We start from the raw sequence: 17843 nt of genomic DNA, 5'->3' as shown, positions 1-17843 counted from the left end.
TCACAAGCAGGTCAACGAAGGAGTCTTAGAAAAAGCCACTTATTCGCAAAACATCACAGCACCAGCTATCCTGGGAAAAGTGCTTTATGACCACACCTTGCTGATTTAATTATCTTCCACCTTATCTCAAAAAATGCCTCAGGGCATAAGACACATGTAAAATTCGATATTGTTGGGGAGGCAGGGTTGGGCGAGGAAGAGCAATTTACTCATTTCCTTAATTGCCAAAATTGCAGAACCCTAAATTGTTCCTTCCTGCCAATCACTTCCTCTAACCTAGATACCATCCCAGTGCTCAGTAGCTAAATGTGTGGTGGTGATGCTGCATAGCAAGGGAAGCATTCTGTGGAGGACTATCCTGGAAACATTTCACATTTATTAAAGGCAGGGCTTTTTTTTGTAGCAGGAACTCCTTTGCATATTAGACCACACACCCCTGATGTAGCCTATTCCCCAAGAGGTTACAGTAGGCCCTGTACTAAGAGCCCTGTAAACTCTTGGAGGATTAGCTCCATCAGGGGTGTGTGGCCTAATACGCAAAGGAACTCTTGCTACAAAAGAAACTCTGATTAAAGACCTATCCATAATATGATGGAATTAGGTTTAAGACTATCTGGATATTCTGCGCTCCCCCCCCCCCCCCCCCCGGGTCTCTTAGTTCTGCTGTAGTGAAAGTTTCTTGCATTTAAACCTGCTGGATTATTACACCTCTTCCACATCCTTTAATATCCTAATCCCAGATTTTGGGGGAAGTGAGGACAGGCACTGGAGACTTTCAAGGCATCCATTCTTTCACATCATGAACTCAGTACCTGAAAAAATGATTGCTTTGAATTTAAAAAAGCAAACACCCAAACCACCATTACGCTTCCAAAGTCCCTTATGCATGGTTTTCTCTCCTGACCCCTGTGTAGCAGATTGTGTTGGTCTGCAGTAGATCGGAATCCAGTAGCACCTTAAGAGTTTCAGTCTATAAACTTTCAATAGTCTGCCTAGTAGAGTATGTGGAAATCAGTTTATGACCATGGCTGAGCGGGAAGTTGCATTTCATAAGCAAGGCCCTCTGGAGAGTTGCTTTTACCCATTAATCAACATGCAGGCACATTCATAAAGAAGGTTTTTCTAAGATCCAAACCATCACCTTCAATCATCAGCATAACTCTAAATTGGTGGTGGGAAGTCCTGTCAGGACATAAAATGATTATAGGGCTCTGAAGGCAAGCAATGTTCAGAGGTAGTTTGCCGTTGCCTGCCTCTGTGTAGCCACCCTGGCCTTCCTTAGTAGTCTCCCATCCAAATACTAGGAAGAACTGACCATGCTTAGCTTCCAAGATGTGACAAGATGAGGCCAGCCTGGCTCTAAATTACAGAATAATTAAGGGAACTTATTTCCGACCACCTTGGTTAGACCCAGATTGTTTTTCACAGGCACAAGGACTTCTACAAGAAGAGCATCATTGTCCCACCTCCCATAGAGAGGACCGCCAAGATTTCAGGGGGGATTGGGGGCTGCCACAGGAACAGGAGGCAAGAAAATTGTCCTCTGCAGGGATATCCTTGCACCCAAGGAAATGTCTGGATCCAGGCTCCTGACGCAGAAGCAAAAGCTTGCATAGTTCCTTCCTGTACCCAGTTGTCCACTGTGAACAGTTGACCTCGTTTGCTTAGGAAGTGCCGTCGTGCAGTATTGACACTGGCCAATTCTGGTTTGAATACTTTTTGAGTTGCCATCCCAGGAATTCTACAGAATATAACAGCAAGAATGAAACTGGAAACTCTTAACAGGTGAACAATCCTGCTCCAGGCCCGCTGGTGGGTCTTAAACAGTTGGTCTCAACCAGGCATAAGGCACCATTTTGGAAGAGAATACCACCCAGCTGTTTACTTTTTTACAGTATGGAAAATGTGAGTAAAGTGAATATATATATATATATTATATATATATATATATATATAAAAATCTCCTGCTCTTACTCAGTGCAAGACAAAGACATGTCGGATGGTAAGTTAAATCTTCCTCACGGAGGATCTCTCTTGATAGAAACACATTCACCAGCACTTGACGGTTTTCACAACAGGGTTGTATTTGCCAGTGTCCTTTCCAAAGGAGGACTCAGTCTGCTGGCTTTTGAACTAGGTAATGGGATTTCTTCATAGGCTATTTGGACAAAAGGAAATTTCACAGGTAAAAACCAGTATTCCAAGTTGTAGAAGAGGTAGAACTGACGCTTCACAATCACTTCGTTGAATATTCTCCAGAAGTTTATGAAGAATTCTTGGACTGAATGATAAGTTGTGAAAGGAGAATAGAAGTCTCTGATAGCCAGAGCAAGAGTTTTGTTGCCTTGAGGTCCAAAGATGGAGCTTTCATTCCCGAGGCAAATGGGCTCTCCAGTGAAGACAGTAAGGGTGGTGTAATTGGTTTGTATGTTTTTGAAAAGGGCTCCCATGTCTGCCAGTTTCTGATACAGTCTTAGGACAAATTTGGAGCACTCATAAGCCTCAAACCACACCCGGGCCTGTTCCTCTGGACTCTCTTTGACCACCCAGGTCTCGTAGTAAATTCCTGTTCTGTTGTCGTAATCTACCCATTTCGCCATCTGGTTAAACATAGATCCTAGAGGGGTGGATGGGGAGGGAGAAACAGGAAACGGTTCAATAGTATCACCTGAGAGGGAGAAGAGACAGCATCCATTCCCTAATACTAGCAGCTGTCTAGCAGTTTGCATTTTTCTTTTTCTGCATGAGGCCTCCTGCTTTTTCTAGTCACGGGGAAGTTGTAGGAGTCATACCAGGCATTAAAGCTCTGTCTAGTACACAATGGTTACCAAATCCAGCCACCCTTTTGCACACATTGGGTTTAACAGCAAATGTCTGTTGTCGGTTTTGTTTCTCTCACCTGTTCCATTTAAAAGGAAAATGTGACAGGCAGTGCATTAGTATAATTACAGTCTTTTAACTTTAAGGACTAAAAGCTTGCTTTAAAAAATAATAAAGTTGAAATTCCCAAGCTGAATGGAAATGCATTTATTCTGTGCCTCCAACAAAGAACTGAATGCGTAATCCTGTTTTAGAAGGTGGTTGACTGCCTTGGCATGGTAACTTAATCTAGCAGGAGCCAAAGGCCAAATACCAGTTTGAGGACAAGCCTTGCACCTTGCCACTGACTCTAGGGCGAGTAGCCATGCCTTGTGTATGAGCAGCTTGCCAGACCTGCTGTTCAAGCTGCCCCACATAACAGGGAGGTTACGGGTGACCAATACAGAAAGATTTAGTTGACAGAAGGAAAAAATGCATGTCGTGGATTTGAGGCAGTCTTAGTGACACAGGTGAGAGAAACAAAGCCAACAACAGGCATTTGCTGTTAAACCCAATATGTGCAAATGTGTGAGCCCTATGTTTTTCATGTACCCTTCCTCCCCAATCCCTTGATGCCACCTCGACCTCTCTGGGAAGCTGGTGACCATAAGGGTATTCCTCTTATCCACTCCTAACAGAAACAAACGCAAGATTGTGTCTCTGCTAGGGATGGGTATGAACCAGGAAAATGCGGTTTGGTTCGTGGCTGAACCATGAACCCAAACCAGAAGGTTGGTTCACAAACTTGAACCAGTTTGTAGCCTTGCAAACCCTGTTGAAAGGGACTGCAGTCCCCTTAAACCGGGTTTACAGAAAGCTGGGGGAACAGCTTATTCCTCACTGCTCAGCTGTTAAACACTTAGTTTAAAGAAGACTCTCCAAATCAGCTGAGTAGTAGGGAGAGCATCTCCCTGTTTCTGCAGCTTTCATGGGTAAAAAAAAGGGGGTTTAAAGGGACTTGGAGCCCCTTTAAACCCCCTGCTTTCTGCTCCATTCATGAACTGCTCTAAAAGTTTATGATGGAAGACTCATTGCAAACCATGAACCGGACAAAATGCATGCTGAATTTTGCTTTGTCGTTCGGTTCATGCACATCCCTAATCCCAAGAGCCTGATGGTTTCATTAAAATAGGCACAAGCAGCTTCTCATTGGAATGTTCTTCTCCAGGACCGTAAAACGTTGAGCCCAGACCAGCTATCCAGTTCAAACAGAAGTATGCAGTCAAATCTCTTGAGGCTGGAGTTTAAGAGCTTAACTTTCACCATAGTCTAACACCTGGGCTCTCCAGATAAAACCAGTAAATTAGGTTTCTGACTCCAATACACAAGAGCCACAAATCCTGTAGTCTTGAAGATATGAAATCTTTATGTTCTTTAAAGATTTTAAACCTCAGTTCAACTGTTAACAACAACTTGGTGTGGTTTTTGAAACCCATCATTACAGGATAAACAATTCAATTCCTTTTGTGACATGAACTTTTGATCTTAAACCCCAAAACATAACTAGAAATTTGAACTATTGCTACACGATGACTGTGCAGGGGCCTGCCCGTAAGAGTCAGTTTGGTGTAGTGGGTTAAGTGCTCAGACTCTTATCTGGGAGAACCAGGTTTGATTCCCCACTCTTCCACATAAACCTGCTGATGCGATCTTGGGTCAGCCACAAGTTCTCTCAGGGCTGTTCTGCTTAAGAGCGGTTCTGGGAGAGCTCTCTCAGCCCCGCCTACTTTGCAGGGTGACTGTTGTGGGGAGGGGAAGGGAAAGGAGATTTGTAACCTGCTCTGAGACTCCTTTGGTTAGCAAAGGGCAGGGTATTTATTATTATTTATTTATTACCTTAAATTTCTATCCCGCCCCCTCCGCAAGGGGACTCAGGGCAGCTAACAGTCAGTTCAGTGACTTTAAACGATACAATTAAAACATTTTTAAAAAAAACATTTTTGGTGCTGTTAAGCAACAACCTAGGCAGGATCATCCAGTCTCTTCTCTTTTTCTTAATTTTCCCCCTAACCCCACCCCCAGCATGTATGTCCCCACCCAAACTTGGCAATTTCTGCAGTGCTCTTCAAGAAACGACCCTGTATGGTCCCCTTCACTCTTCCCGGGCATCATTTTGTCCCTCTCCTAGAGAGCTGCCATATGTAAAAATGTGGAACAAGACTAATCCTGGGATAACAACCCTCAATTTCTCTTCAGTCTCCGGTTTAGACTGCTGCCGCCAATTAACTTTACTACAGCACTTGAAAGACTGTGTAAACAGTTTAGGATTAAAGCCAGATCCACTGGACAGAATGCTGCTTTGAAATGCAGCTTTTAAATTTTTTTTTTTTTTAGCTTGCCATGTTTACTGCAAAGGGGTCATGAGACAGCCCACTTCCGGGCCAAAATCAGCAAAAAAAGGGGGGGGGGGCTGGCCAACAAGTTGTAGCTGTCTTATCACAACCCACAGGGTTTTCCAGACAAGAGAAGTGGTTTGCCATTGCCTGCCTCTGTGTAGCAACCCCGGACCCCCTTGGTGGTCTATCCAAATACCAACCTTAGCTTCTGACAAGATTGGACTAGTTGGGGCTATCCAGCTTCAGGTGTTGGGGGTTTCCAAGGCAAGAGATAAGAATATAAGAGAAGCCGTGTTGGATCAGGTCAATGGCTCATCCAGTCCAACACTGTGTCACACAGTGGCAAAAAAAAACCCCACCAGGTGCCATCAGGAGGTCCGTCAGTGGGGCCAGGACACTAGAAGCCCTCCTATTGTTGTCCCTCCCAAGCACCAAGAATACAGAGCATCACTGCCCCAGACAGAAAGTTCCAACAATACGCTGTGGCTAAAAGCCACTGGTGGATCTCTGCTCCATATGTTTATCCAATCCCCTCTTGAAGCTCTCTATATTTGCAGCCACCACCACTCCTGTGGCAGTGAATTCCATGGGTTAATCACCCTTTGGGTGAAGAAGTAAGTGTAGCTGGATTGTCACTGCCTTCCTCCACATAACCTGGCCTTCGTCCGTGGTCTCCCATCTAAGAACCAACCATGGCTAATCCTGCTTAGCTTCCAAATTCGGACGGGCTCTCACCTGTCTGGGCCGTTTAGGCTGTTAAACGGTTTCCAGGCAGTCCAGAAGGACACAAAAGCAAAAGGCCTTACTTCTAGAGGAAAACTGCTTCTGTTTGAAAGGGGAGCTTTACCCTATTCCTCTGGTGGTGAATATTTCAAGGTGGGAAATACCTGCCAACTACAAGCCCAACTAGGCAAGGCCTTGCCAGTTTGGTGTAGTGGTTAAGTGTGCCGCCTCTTATCTGGGAGAACCGGGTTTGATTCCCCACTCCTCCATTTGCAGCTGCTGGAATGGCCTTGGGTCAGCCATAGCTCTGGCAGAGGTTGTCCTTGAAAGGGCAGCTGCTGTGAGAACCCTCTCCAGCCCCACCCACCTCACAGGGTGTCTGTTGTGGGGGAGGAAGGTAAAGGAAATTGTAAGCTGCTCTGAGTCTGAATCAGAAAGAAGGGCGGGGTATAAATCTACTTCTTGCCTACCCTCCTGAAACATGGGGCAGGTGCCACATTGGGGAACAATGCTCAGAGGAGCCACAGGTGGCTCCTGAGCCCCTGAGTTAGCATCACTGATCTACACATGTGGATACAATGCCTGTGTTGTGTGTGCATTAACCGTACAATAATGACCGTGCAATAGTATCTCCAAAAGGCGCAAGCAGTCTCCCCTCCCCCATGACTTAAGTTTGGATTTCTTTACCCGAGATGGTGGCGACCGAAACCAAGGTCCCATTCTCTTTCCAGTGGGCATCATCAATCCCCTCGTAAAAGCAGGCAGCCCCTTGATTGCACCAAAAGGGCGCCGGCACGTCAGGGCGGAGGTGCGGAAACGTGCAGTTCCCCAGCTGAAACAGCTCGTACCATTCCATCGTGTAGTTCTTCCCCGTTAAGGAGCTCCTGAAACCAACAGCATCATGCATGATCCTCTGAAAAAGAAAGAACAGCCACTGGGCAAAAATGACTCCCGGAGAAGTTTTCAGAACAGGATGTAGTGGCTTCTTCATGGTCTCCGTGCATCACATTCAGGGCTGGCCTGAGCCTTTCTGGCGGCCAAGGCAGCACAACTCCACCCCTGAGTCCCTGAGCCTGCCGGTTATTCACGAGTAGACACACAGCCATGCCTATTCATGAGTAGACACGTGAATCAGCGAAGAAGAGGCAGGATGGGCGAAATGGGCAGGAGGATGAAGGGAGAAGGTGGTGCAGGCAAGCAGAGGACGAGAAGGAACGGGGAGGAGGCGGGGCTGGTGGGAGGACAAAGAGAATCAGCATGGAGGAGGTAAGGGGCGGAGAACGAGAAGAGGCAAGCAAGGAGGAGGGGAATGGGCAGAGAAAGCGGCAAACTAGTGTTTTGTCTATGGCATGGGGAGGGCCAAATTCGGTGCCCCCACCCTGCTAGTGCCTTAGGCAACTGCCTAGTTTTCCTAGAGGAAGGGCCATCCGTGATCACACTGAACTGGGAACTCCTGCTCAGAAAGGCAGCTGCGCATGCTCAAAGGGGAGAAGTTGCGCCTTCCTGTTTGGTGCTACATCCGCTGCTCTGGTAGCCTCGACCAGGGGCTCGTTTCTTATAGATTGCTGAGCTTTGAGTTCATTTGCATAGTTTGTGAACTTGAGTTCATTCACAGAACAATGGACCCCTCAGGCAGAATAGGGCTTTTGTCTCATTACAGATGCTAATTTTCTGCCCCTAAGCATTTCCTCTTGGCTTTATATCCAGCTTGATTATGATGCGCATTGCACCTCTCTGCATCCTGTTTTCCTCTCCGCAGCACCCCTCCCACCCTTCTGACTGGGATATAAGGACTCAGGGATCTCCATTCCCACTGGTATCTGATGAAGGAAGCTTTTGACTCTGGAACGCTGATACCGGGGGTGTCAAGCATGCAGCTTGAGGGCTGGATCAGGCCCCGAGAGAGCTCCTATCAGGTCCGCGAGCAACTCACTGTCATCTGCTTCCTTTTCTCTCTCTCGCTTCCCTCTGCATCACAGCTTCCTTTGCCAGGCTTGTGCAATTGCACAAGAGTTATAGAGCCAGGGGTGGAATTCTAGTAGGAGCTCTTTTGCATATTAGGCCACACACCCCTGATGTAGCCAATCCTCCAAAAGCTTTCAAGGCTCTTTTTTGTGAGCTCTTGGAGGATTGGCTACATCTGGGTGTGTGTGGCCTAATATGCAAAGGAACTCCTGCTGGAATTCCACCCCTGTATAGAGCAAAACCTCTTTTTTCTCCATTGGCTGACAAACACGTGAAGTTTATTCTTCGTTACCTGGCGTTACATTTCATGACACACATGGCCTGGCCCGACAAGGTCTCATTTATGTTGGATCTGGCCCTCATAACAAATGAGTTCAACATCTCTGGCTTATACCCCCAAAGTCTTGTTGGTCTCCATGCTCCTACTGGATTCTAATTGTTTCTCATAGACACCCACCGTGCACGGCAGACTGGGCGCTATCATTTCTGAAATCATAAATTGTACTAATGACGCTCCTGGGCACTGGCAAAGGTATTTGCCGTCCGTCCTTCCACAGCTTGGTTTCTGTCCCCATGCAGTGCATTTGCCCCCCTTATGGCTCACCTGCGACAGGGAGCACAAACGCGGGCCAAAACTTCCCCTTGCAAGTCTGTCATTGGTAGGGCTTTGTTGTGGTTTATATTGGCATATGCTTAAACATTCAGCCTGAAGAAAGCTATTGATCACAGCCATTCACACTCCAGTCCTATGCCAAATGAAGCCCGCCTAAATGCATTAAAATCAACCAGCTTAGACATGCTGGCTCTGCAAAACACTAGCCTATTGAGAAATTCAAAGGCAGATTTTTGAATGCCTGCCAGCTGAAAGTGAGCCAGTTTATAAACAGGGTTCACTATATGCAACCACTTCCATAGCTGTCTCCCCCAGTGAGATTTGCACTCATCTGAACAGCATCTCCTGAGGTCCCCAGCCCCAAAGACATCCACTTAGCCTCCGCCAGGGCCTTTTCAGCCTTGGCTCCAGCTTGGTGGAACTCTCTACCAAGTGAGATCAGGGCCCTGTGGGCAGGACCATAGTCACAGTGGGGCCCTGGGGGGCCAGGCCCATTCTTTCAAACCCCCCTTCCAATGGTATGGCTCCTCTATTGGAGGGCCCCCAATCTGTCTCTTTTGCTCATCACTGCTCTGAACAAGTAGTAGCATTGCTGCTGGTCTTTTTACTCTTGTCCCTCTCCCCTTTCCTAACACAGCGTGCAGAGCAAAGGGGTGGGGGGAGTCAAGAGGCGACTGTCTCGCTGAGAGAGGGGCACATAAGAAAGGGGTAGTGCTGCCATGACTGCCCAGGCGAAGGGAGGTTAGCTTGTGGAACTCAAGGCAGCTTACGGTGCCAAGAGCCCAGGGCCAACAAAGAAGATGGTGATATTGGATGTATATCCTGCCCTATACTCTGAATCTCAGAGCGGTCACAATCTACTTTTACCTTCCCCCACCAATAGACACCCTGTGAGGTGGGTGGGGCTGAGAGAGCTCTTACAGCAGCCGCTCTTTCAAGGACAACTCCTGCGAGAGCTATGGCTGACCCAAGGCCATCCCAGCAGATGCAAGTGGAGGAGTGGGGAATCAAGCCCGGTTCTCCCAGATAAAGAGTCTGCATGCTTAACCACTACGCCAAACTGGCTTTCAAACCAGGTTCCCACCCCCCAGCCAACGAATCCTACTGTGGAGCCCACCAAACATGAAATCCTGGCTATGGCCCTTCTTGTGGGAGTTAATGCAGTTCTGCAGAGCCTGCAAAACAGAGTTGTTCCACCCGGTCTTGGGTTGAGGTGGCAGGGTTCTGAGTTACATCAGCCTCCCCTGCTCCACCCTCCCTCCGCGCACCATCTTACTAATATGTTCCCAAAGACCTGTTCCATTTGGGCATATGCACACACAGTGTTTCCATAAGTGCCGGCAGTACCTTCAAGGCAAGAGGCAAGGAGAAAGCTAAGTAGCGTCTTTTCTTTCTTCCCGGACAAGTCCTGTTTCCTTTTCAGGCACAAGCCAATATTTATATGATTGCGAGCAAGTTATCACAGCAGCAAATCGTTCTATGCAGAAGGAGGTATAATGAGGACTGGAGACTGAGAGGCACGCAGTAAAAACAAAATCATTTAAACATGTTTTATCTTCTGTGGTGTCGGCTGAGTGCCCAGAAGAGAATGTAAATGGCCAGTCCGGATTGGAATTTATATCAAAAAGGCTTATCAGGAGAGGAGAAAATATATCTCAGCTGTGACAAAAATATGTGAGCTGGAGGCTAAAAAAGCCCCTGTGAGCTAGCTCACACTAACTCTGCTTAGAAGAAACACTGATAGCAACACCTCTGGGAACGTCTGTAAAATTATTATTATTTTTTTTGCCATTTTCTGTTGAATTACAGGGTTTTAGCAAGATTATTGTGTAGCCGCTTTTAAATGTTTTTATTTGCTCAAATTTGTGGTGAACTGCCCTGAGCCCGCTTGCGGAGGCAGGGTGGGATAGAAATATAAATAAATGCAGTACGAAGCCATCTTACGCAGTGTCCGATGGCTGGACCACCAAGCCCAGGACTGCCCATCCCAACTGGCAGCATCTCTCCAAGACCGCCGGCCTTTCCAAGGTCATATTATTAACTGGAGGTGCAAGGACTCAAAGGAATTCCATTCTGTGCAAAAAGCAATGTGCTACCTATCACCCAAAGGCCTTCCTAAGGTTTGGGAACACACAGATGTTGTCTGCACCTTGTTTTGCCGATACCGCATAAGTTTGTCCTGAGGTGCCTCTCGGTGAATTTGGAAGATGACAACAACTGCAGCTTTATACCCCGCCCCTCTCTATGAATCAAAGACTCAGAGCAGCTTACAGTCTCCTATATCTTCTCCCCCCACAACAGACACCCTGTGAGATGGGGGGGGGCGAGAGGGCTCTCACAGCAGCTGCCCTTTCAAGGACAAGTCCTATAAGAGCTATGGCTGACCCAAGGCCATTCCAGCAGCTGCAAGTGGAGTGGGAAATCAAACCCAGTTCTCCCAGGTAAGTGCACACACTTAACCACTACACCAAACTGGCTCAAGGACTCTGCTACCAGAGAAGCACACACAGCTGAAAAACTGTCTCCAGAATGACAGTGCCAAAAGTGCTAATTGTGTGGGAATGGAATAAATGGGGTGTTTTATTGCAAGATGCCAAGGGAAGATACAATAACATTTTAAATAAATACTTTTGTCTTAAATGGTAAGGTTCTAGAACGGCTGTACCATGTGATTAACGTGCAGACAAACCCTAAGCAAAACCAAAGTATATATGACCTTTAAAACCAGAGAAATAAATTTATTACCTTGCCAGTCATTAGCATGGCCCAGGAGAAGAGTTTTAATTTTTTCCTGAATTTTTAATGTTATAAAGTGTGAAGAGTTTTGTTTGGTTTCGGTAATCCCAAAGTGTGAGGAAGATCCCCCAAAAGGCCGGGAGAATGCCAGGGACACATCTAAAAGAACCAGGAGACCCCTGGCATTTTAGAGACTAACCAGTTATTCCAGCATAAGCAGTCTGAGAATCAGAGCTCACTTCATCAGGTGCACTAGAGTACATATCCATTATGCTGATGTGTGGAACCAGGGCTTTTTTATAGCAGGAACTCCTTTGCATATGAGGCCACACACCCCTGATGTAGCCAGTCCTCCTGGAGCTTTCAGGGATGTTATTACAGGGCCTACTGTAAGCTCTTGGAGGATTGGCTACATCAGGAGTGTGTGGCCTCATATGCAAAAGAGCTCCTGCTACAAAAAAAGCCCTGTGTGGAATTTTATGATTTTAAGGGGAGGGGCCTTGGATTGAGACCCTGGAGAGCTGCTGTCAGTCTGAGTAGACAATACTGACCTTGATAGACCAGTTGTCTAACCCGTGGGAAAGCAATGGGCCATGGCTCAGTGGTAGAGCTTCTGCTCGGCATGCAAAAGATCCCAGGTTCAATCCCCAGCACCTCCAGTTAAAAGGATTAGACAGCAGGTGATGCCAGTCTGAGTAGACAATACGGATTTAGATGAGCCGATGTTCCATTTCAGTATACAGTAGCTTCGTGCGTGTTCGTGCATACTCTTAACTGGGGTAAAAAGTGAAAGGACGGGGAGGGGGAAGAGACTGCAGCTTACCAAGCGGCCCAGCAGATCTCCGTATTTGAATTCCCAGACGGGCGCTTGCATCCGATACACCTCGAAGACATCTTTGTCATTCATTACCGGAATGGGAGAGCCAGTTGGACAGAAGGTGTAACGAGCTTGGCAATATGGGTCCACCGGAGGACGGTGATCAAACCGCCTGTAGTCAATTAATATAAATACAGTTTGAAAGCAACACTTCATTAGCGCACAACAAGCTCACAGCTGGAACCGCCCTTTTGCCCACACCAGCCATGAGTTCCCGTCTGACCGTGACACACACACACCCATAGATAAGTTGACCATGCAACATTTTGCTGACTCCAAGCGTGAACCATCCTTCCTGGAAAGGAATGAGGAGCACCAGGGCTCCTCCATGCATCCAATGCTAAACATTCATGTGCCACCTAAGGATGCCCAATGGTCAAGGCAGGCCGTTCAAACTCAGAGTTGGTCCAGTAGGCAGTTCTCCCTACAGGCCACAATCAGGAAGGGGGAAGCCAGACTCAACGCCTGCCTCTGCTATGAGGCCTTCTAGGTGACCCTGGAAGGGTCATACGCTCAGCCCAAGATACCTCCTCCCAGGGCTTTTTTGGTAGAAAAAGCCCAGCAGGAACCCGTTTGCATATGAGGCCGCACCCCCTGACATCACCATTGTTTCACATGGGGCTTTTTTGTAGAAAAACCTCAGGAGGAATTCATCTGCATATTAAGCCACACCCCCTGGCACCAAGCCAGCCAGAACTGCATTCCTGTGTTCTTGCTCAAAAAAACCCCTGCCTCTTCTTATTCTGGTAAAACGATACTGGATTTATATCACGCTCTATACTCTGAATCTCAGAATGGTCACAACCTCCTTTACCTCACCCCCTACACCACAACAGACACCCTATGAGGTAGGTGGGGCTGAGAGAGCTCTCTCAGAAGCTGCCCTTTCAAGGACAACCTCTGCCAGAGCTATGGCTGACCCAAGGCCATTCCAGCAGCTGTAAGTGGAGGAGTGGGAAATCAAACCCAGATAAGAGTCCACGCACTTAACCACTACACCAAACTGGCTGCTGTGAGAATGCAAAGAAGAAGGTAACCCTACCTGGAATTTTCTGGATGGACATTTTTAAGAACTACAGTAAAGTCCATTTTAAGCCATCTTTTTTTTGCTTCTACACATGCAAGGCAGAGGGGGGCAGCAGCACTCTAAGTTAGGAAGGTCTTCCCCATGGCTCAGCAGTAGAGCGTCCCAAGTCTAACCCCTGACATCTCTAGATCAAGGACCAACACGGCCCTAGCCAAATTGCTCGCTCACAGCTTTAAATGCCAATAGATCCCAGTAGCTCACAAAGCAGAATTTTTGCTCACAAGACACTGCAACTCAGCGGGAACGTTGGTTGAAGGTCTGGCTGTTCCACACCCACCCACCACTTGAGAGAACCTTACCCCTTCCTCATCCCCTGCTGATTCTCATTCCCTGCCCCATGGCTAGTGCGGGCAGAGGGGGTCAAGCGATCTAATGCCACTGCTGGCTGCCGTCTCTGCTCTTGCCCCAGCCCTCCAGAGGTCCAGGGCCACCTCCTCACCCGCTAGCCGGTTGAAGAAGCATCTGTGCCTGGGTCTGCAGCAGTGTTCCCTCTAAGCTGCAGTGTCGTGAGCAAAAATTCTAGTTTTGTGAGCTACTAGCATTAAAGTTGTGAGCTCCTGCATCAATTAGTGTGATCTGGGGTCATCCTTCCTGAGCCAAGACAAAAAGGTGTGAGCTTGGAGGCTAAAAATCTGTGAGCCGGCTCACGCTAACTCAGTTTAGAGGGAACACTGATCAGGATGCCTGAGGAGACCTGGAGACCCCCGGCTCATCTCCAGTCCAGAATACAGTGCTCCGTTCCCTTGGCGAAAACTGATGCTTGGGAGGGTGGACTGCAATGCTCCCTCTAAGCTGCAGAGTCTCGTGAGCAAAAACTCTACTTTGCGAGTTACTGGTATTAAAGTTGTGAGCTCCTGCATCAATTAGTGTGATCTGGGGTCATCCTTCCTGAGCTAAGACAATAATGTCTGAGCTTGAAGGCTAAAAATCTGTGAGCCGGCTCGTGGTAACTCAGCTTAGAGGGAACAGTGGTCTGCAGGTATGCCTCTCTCCCCCCCGCCCTTCCCGGTGCAGCAGACTCACCTGCAGGTGAGACTCACCTGTAAGGAACGGGCCATCGCCGCGGCCCCGAGCATCCCGCCGCCAAGCCCAGGAGCAGCAGACTCAGGCAGAAGAGCAGCCAGGACCGCGGCACTGCCCCGCTCGCGCCCATCGCCATCCTCCCGGAGAAGGAAAACGCTCCAACTCTCCCAGGCTGGTTTATTTTGAGGTCGCACCCTGCAGTCAGCTGACTTCCATCCAGTCACATGACAAGAGGGCCTTCCTCCCGCACATGCTCAGTGCGGACGTTGAAGCGGGAAGAAGGAACTGGGGTTGGGGGAAGGCTGGGGATAAGTCTGGGCTTTGTTGCAGTAGGCGATGCATCAGTGGAGCCTGCAGTCCTGTGCATTCGTCTTTGGCCTTCGAAGCCCCGTTCGCAGCAACGGGACATTTAGTTATTTTTTATTTCATTCATTTACAGCCTGCATGTCTCCCCCAAAGGGGCTTATAGCCTCCTCCTCGCCTGCATTTTTATCTTCACAATCCAGGTGGTGGACAGCCGTGTTGGCCTAGAGCAGCAGAACAAAGTTGGAGACAAGTCAGGCACCTTGAAAAGCAACAGAGTTTATTTCTGGGGATCAACTTTCATTAACGTTGCCAAGTCCAGTTCAAGAAATATCTGGGGACTTTGGGGGTTGGAGCCAGGAGACTTTGGGGCGGAGCCAGGAGCAAGGTTGCAACAAACATGGCTGAACTCCAAAGGGAGTTCTGGCCATCACATTTAAAGAGGCCGCACACCTTTTAAATGCCTTCCCTCCATTGGAAAAAATGAAGGACAGGGGCACCTTCTTTGGGGGCTCATAGAATTTGACCCTCTGGTCCAATCCTTTTGAAACCTGGAGGGTATTTTGGGGAGAGGCACTGGATGCTATGCTGAAAATTTGGTGCTTCTACCTCAGAAAACATCCCCCTCCAAGAGCCCTAGATACCTGCGGCTCAATTCTCCATTATCCCCTATGGGAATCGTTATCCATAGGGAATAATGGAGTGCCCAGCAGACATTCTCTCCCCCACCCCGCTTTCTGAGGACCCTGAAGCGGGGGGAGGGCCTCGAAACCGGGGGATTCCCTGCCCCCACCTGGGCAACTCTAACTTTCATGTGCATGTATCTGGAGAAGTGTGCATGCGCAGGAAAGCTTCTACCTTGAATTAAACTTTGTTGGTCTTAAAGGTGTCACTGGACTCAAACTTTGTGCCCTGAGGTAGGTTAGGCTGAAAGCATGTGAGTAGGCCAAGGTCACCCAGTAAGCTTCTATGGCACACAATTGGGGATTCGAACCCAGCTCTCCCAGATTCTAGTCCAGCATTCTAATTGTTTACAGCGCTCTGGGTCTCTCAGCAGACTTGCCTATAATTGCGCTGTCAGTCCAGAAAAAAATCTTTTCAACAATTTGGCTGCAATAAACATCCCCCACATGAAACCGCCTTATACTGGATCAGACCCTGGTCCATCAAAGTTTGCATTGCCTGCTCAGACTGGCAGCAGCCCTGCAAGGTCTCAGCCAGAGGTCTTTCCCATCACCTCCTGCCAGATCTTTTAACTGGAAATGCTGGGGATTGAACCTGGGGTCTTCTGAATGCCAAGCAGACGCTCTGTCTCTAACTTGCCTCTGCCCAGGGATGTCCCTGTCACTAGGCAAACTAGGCCATTGCCTAGGGCGCAAGCCTTCTGGGGGCGCCAAAATTGGGTGTTCCCCTATGTGACGTGATGATGTTATCAGTGCGGGGGGGGGAGGGCGCCAGATGTTAACCTTGCCTAGGGTGCCAGACAGTCTCGGGCTGGCTCTGCTCCCTGCCTGCTTTTATTTTCCAAAGGAGCCTTACGCCCTGCTCTTGGCCCGCAACTTCTTTCTTTGAACTTACTTAGACATTGTTGTTTTTGAATGCCCCGCCCGGATTCTTTGTAAACTGGGTCACTTTTTTTGAGTTGCATCAGAAGATATTGGATTTATATCCCGCACTCCACTCCAAATCTCAGAGTGTCTTACAATCTCTTTTATCTTCGTCCCCCACAACAGACATGCTGTGAGGTAGGTGGGGCTGAGAGAGCTCTTACAGCAGCTGCCCTTTCAAGGACAACGTCTACGAGAGCTATTGCTGACCCAAGGCCATTCCAGCAGTTGCAAGTGGAGGAATGGGGAATCAAACCAAGTTCTTCCAGATAAGAGTCCATACACTTAACCACTACACCAAACTGGTAAAGGTAAAGGTAGTCCCCTGTGCAAGCACCAGTCGTTTTTGACTCTGGGGTGATGTCGCTTTCACGTTTTCATGGAAGACTTTTTATGGGGTGGTTTGCCATTGCCTTCGCCAGTCATCTACACTTTCCCCCCAGCAAGCTGGGTACTCATTTTACCAACCTTGGAAGGATGGAAGGCTGAGTCAATCTGGAGCTGGCTACCTGAACCAGCTTTCGCTGGGATCGAACTCAGGTCGTGAACAGAGGGCTCTGACTGCAGTACTGCAGCTTTACTACTCTGCGCCACGGGGCTGGTACCACCAAACTGGTACCAACTGCAATAAAGGACCGCTTTATTTTAGAAGTAGACCAGGGCGACAATCTGAGTATGCTGTGCATATGTGTGAGATGCTGTGCAGTCTCTATGAGTGACCGGCTTTTTATGAAGCCTCATATGAACTGGAGGGCAGGGGGGGCGTGGCTGTCCCATCCCAGTCCCAGACATTCAGCACAAAGAGAAACTTTTGCATTGCCGGTTACGCGCAATGGGGGGCGCGCACATGCGCTCAAATCCTTGAACGAGTCAGGCCAGGTGCAGAACACAAATGACAGTGCTAATCTACAGAACAAAGTAGGAGTCAAGTAACACCTTTAAGACCAACAACATTTTATTCAGAATGTATGCTTTCATGTGCTGTAAGCATACTTCTTCAGACAAGGAATCAGGTAAAGTGAGCAGAGCTACATATAGCAGGTAGGCAGAGGTTTAGAATGCAAAATGGTACAAATTTAAAGTCCAGTGACAGAATAGCAAAATTAACAAATTGAGCAAACCTATGATCCGGGTAGCATGAGTATGAGAAACCAATAAAACCGTAACATGTCAAAATGTGATGATGTCTGCCAGTCACTCTATTGTTTATAAGCCTTGGCCAAAATGAGGGCATTTCTTTCTCAGAAGTTTTTCCCATTCAACGAATTTACCTTTTAACACATGTAACATACATATAGTTTGCCATTAGAAGAAAAATACATTAAAATATAGTGGAAGGTGGGTTTGGTATATGTAATGAGATAAACAGCCAATATCCCTTATTTGAGTATGAATACAGCTAAATACATTGAGAAATACATTGGATAGTGATGTTTACTCGGGAGTAAGTCCCCACACTATTCATTGGGCCTCTACTAGGGTTGCCAAGTCCAATTCAAGAAATATCTGGGGACTTTGGGGGTGGAGCCAGGAGACATTGTGGGTGGAGCCAGGAGCAAGATTGTGACAAGCATAATAGAACTCCAAAGGGAGTTCTGGTCATCACATTTAAAGGGACCGCACGCCTTTTAAATGAATTCCCTCCACTGGAAATAATGAAGGCTAGGGGCACCTTCTTTGAGGGCTCATAGAATTGGACCCCGTGGTCCAATCT

General features: G+C 47.9%; 1 protein-coding gene across 1 annotated transcript; it reads right to left on the bottom strand.

Annotated features, from left to right (window-relative positions):
* Positions 1–1854: 1854 nt before the first annotated feature.
* CLN5 (CLN5 intracellular trafficking protein) lies at positions 1855–14431 on the bottom strand. Its single transcript, XM_060233591.1, has 4 exons — positions 14237–14431; positions 12056–12221; positions 6606–6831; positions 1855–2617 (listed from the first exon to the last, which is right to left on the bottom strand). The coding sequence occupies exons 1-4, from the start codon at positions 14353–14355 to the stop codon at positions 2070–2072; spliced, it is 1059 nt and encodes a 352-aa protein (XP_060089574.1). The 5' UTR covers positions 14356–14431; the 3' UTR covers positions 1855–2069.
* Between the last annotated feature and the right edge of the window lie 3412 nt (positions 14432–17843).

This window comes from Heteronotia binoei, chromosome 3 (genome assembly GCF_032191835.1).
Source record: "Heteronotia binoei isolate CCM8104 ecotype False Entrance Well chromosome 3, APGP_CSIRO_Hbin_v1, whole genome shotgun sequence".
In the NCBI taxonomy this organism is placed as follows: Eukaryota; Metazoa; Chordata; class Lepidosauria; order Squamata; family Gekkonidae; genus Heteronotia; species Heteronotia binoei.
The sequence above is the reverse complement of the archived record's forward strand: the minus strand, read 5'-3'. Positions and strand labels throughout refer to the sequence as shown.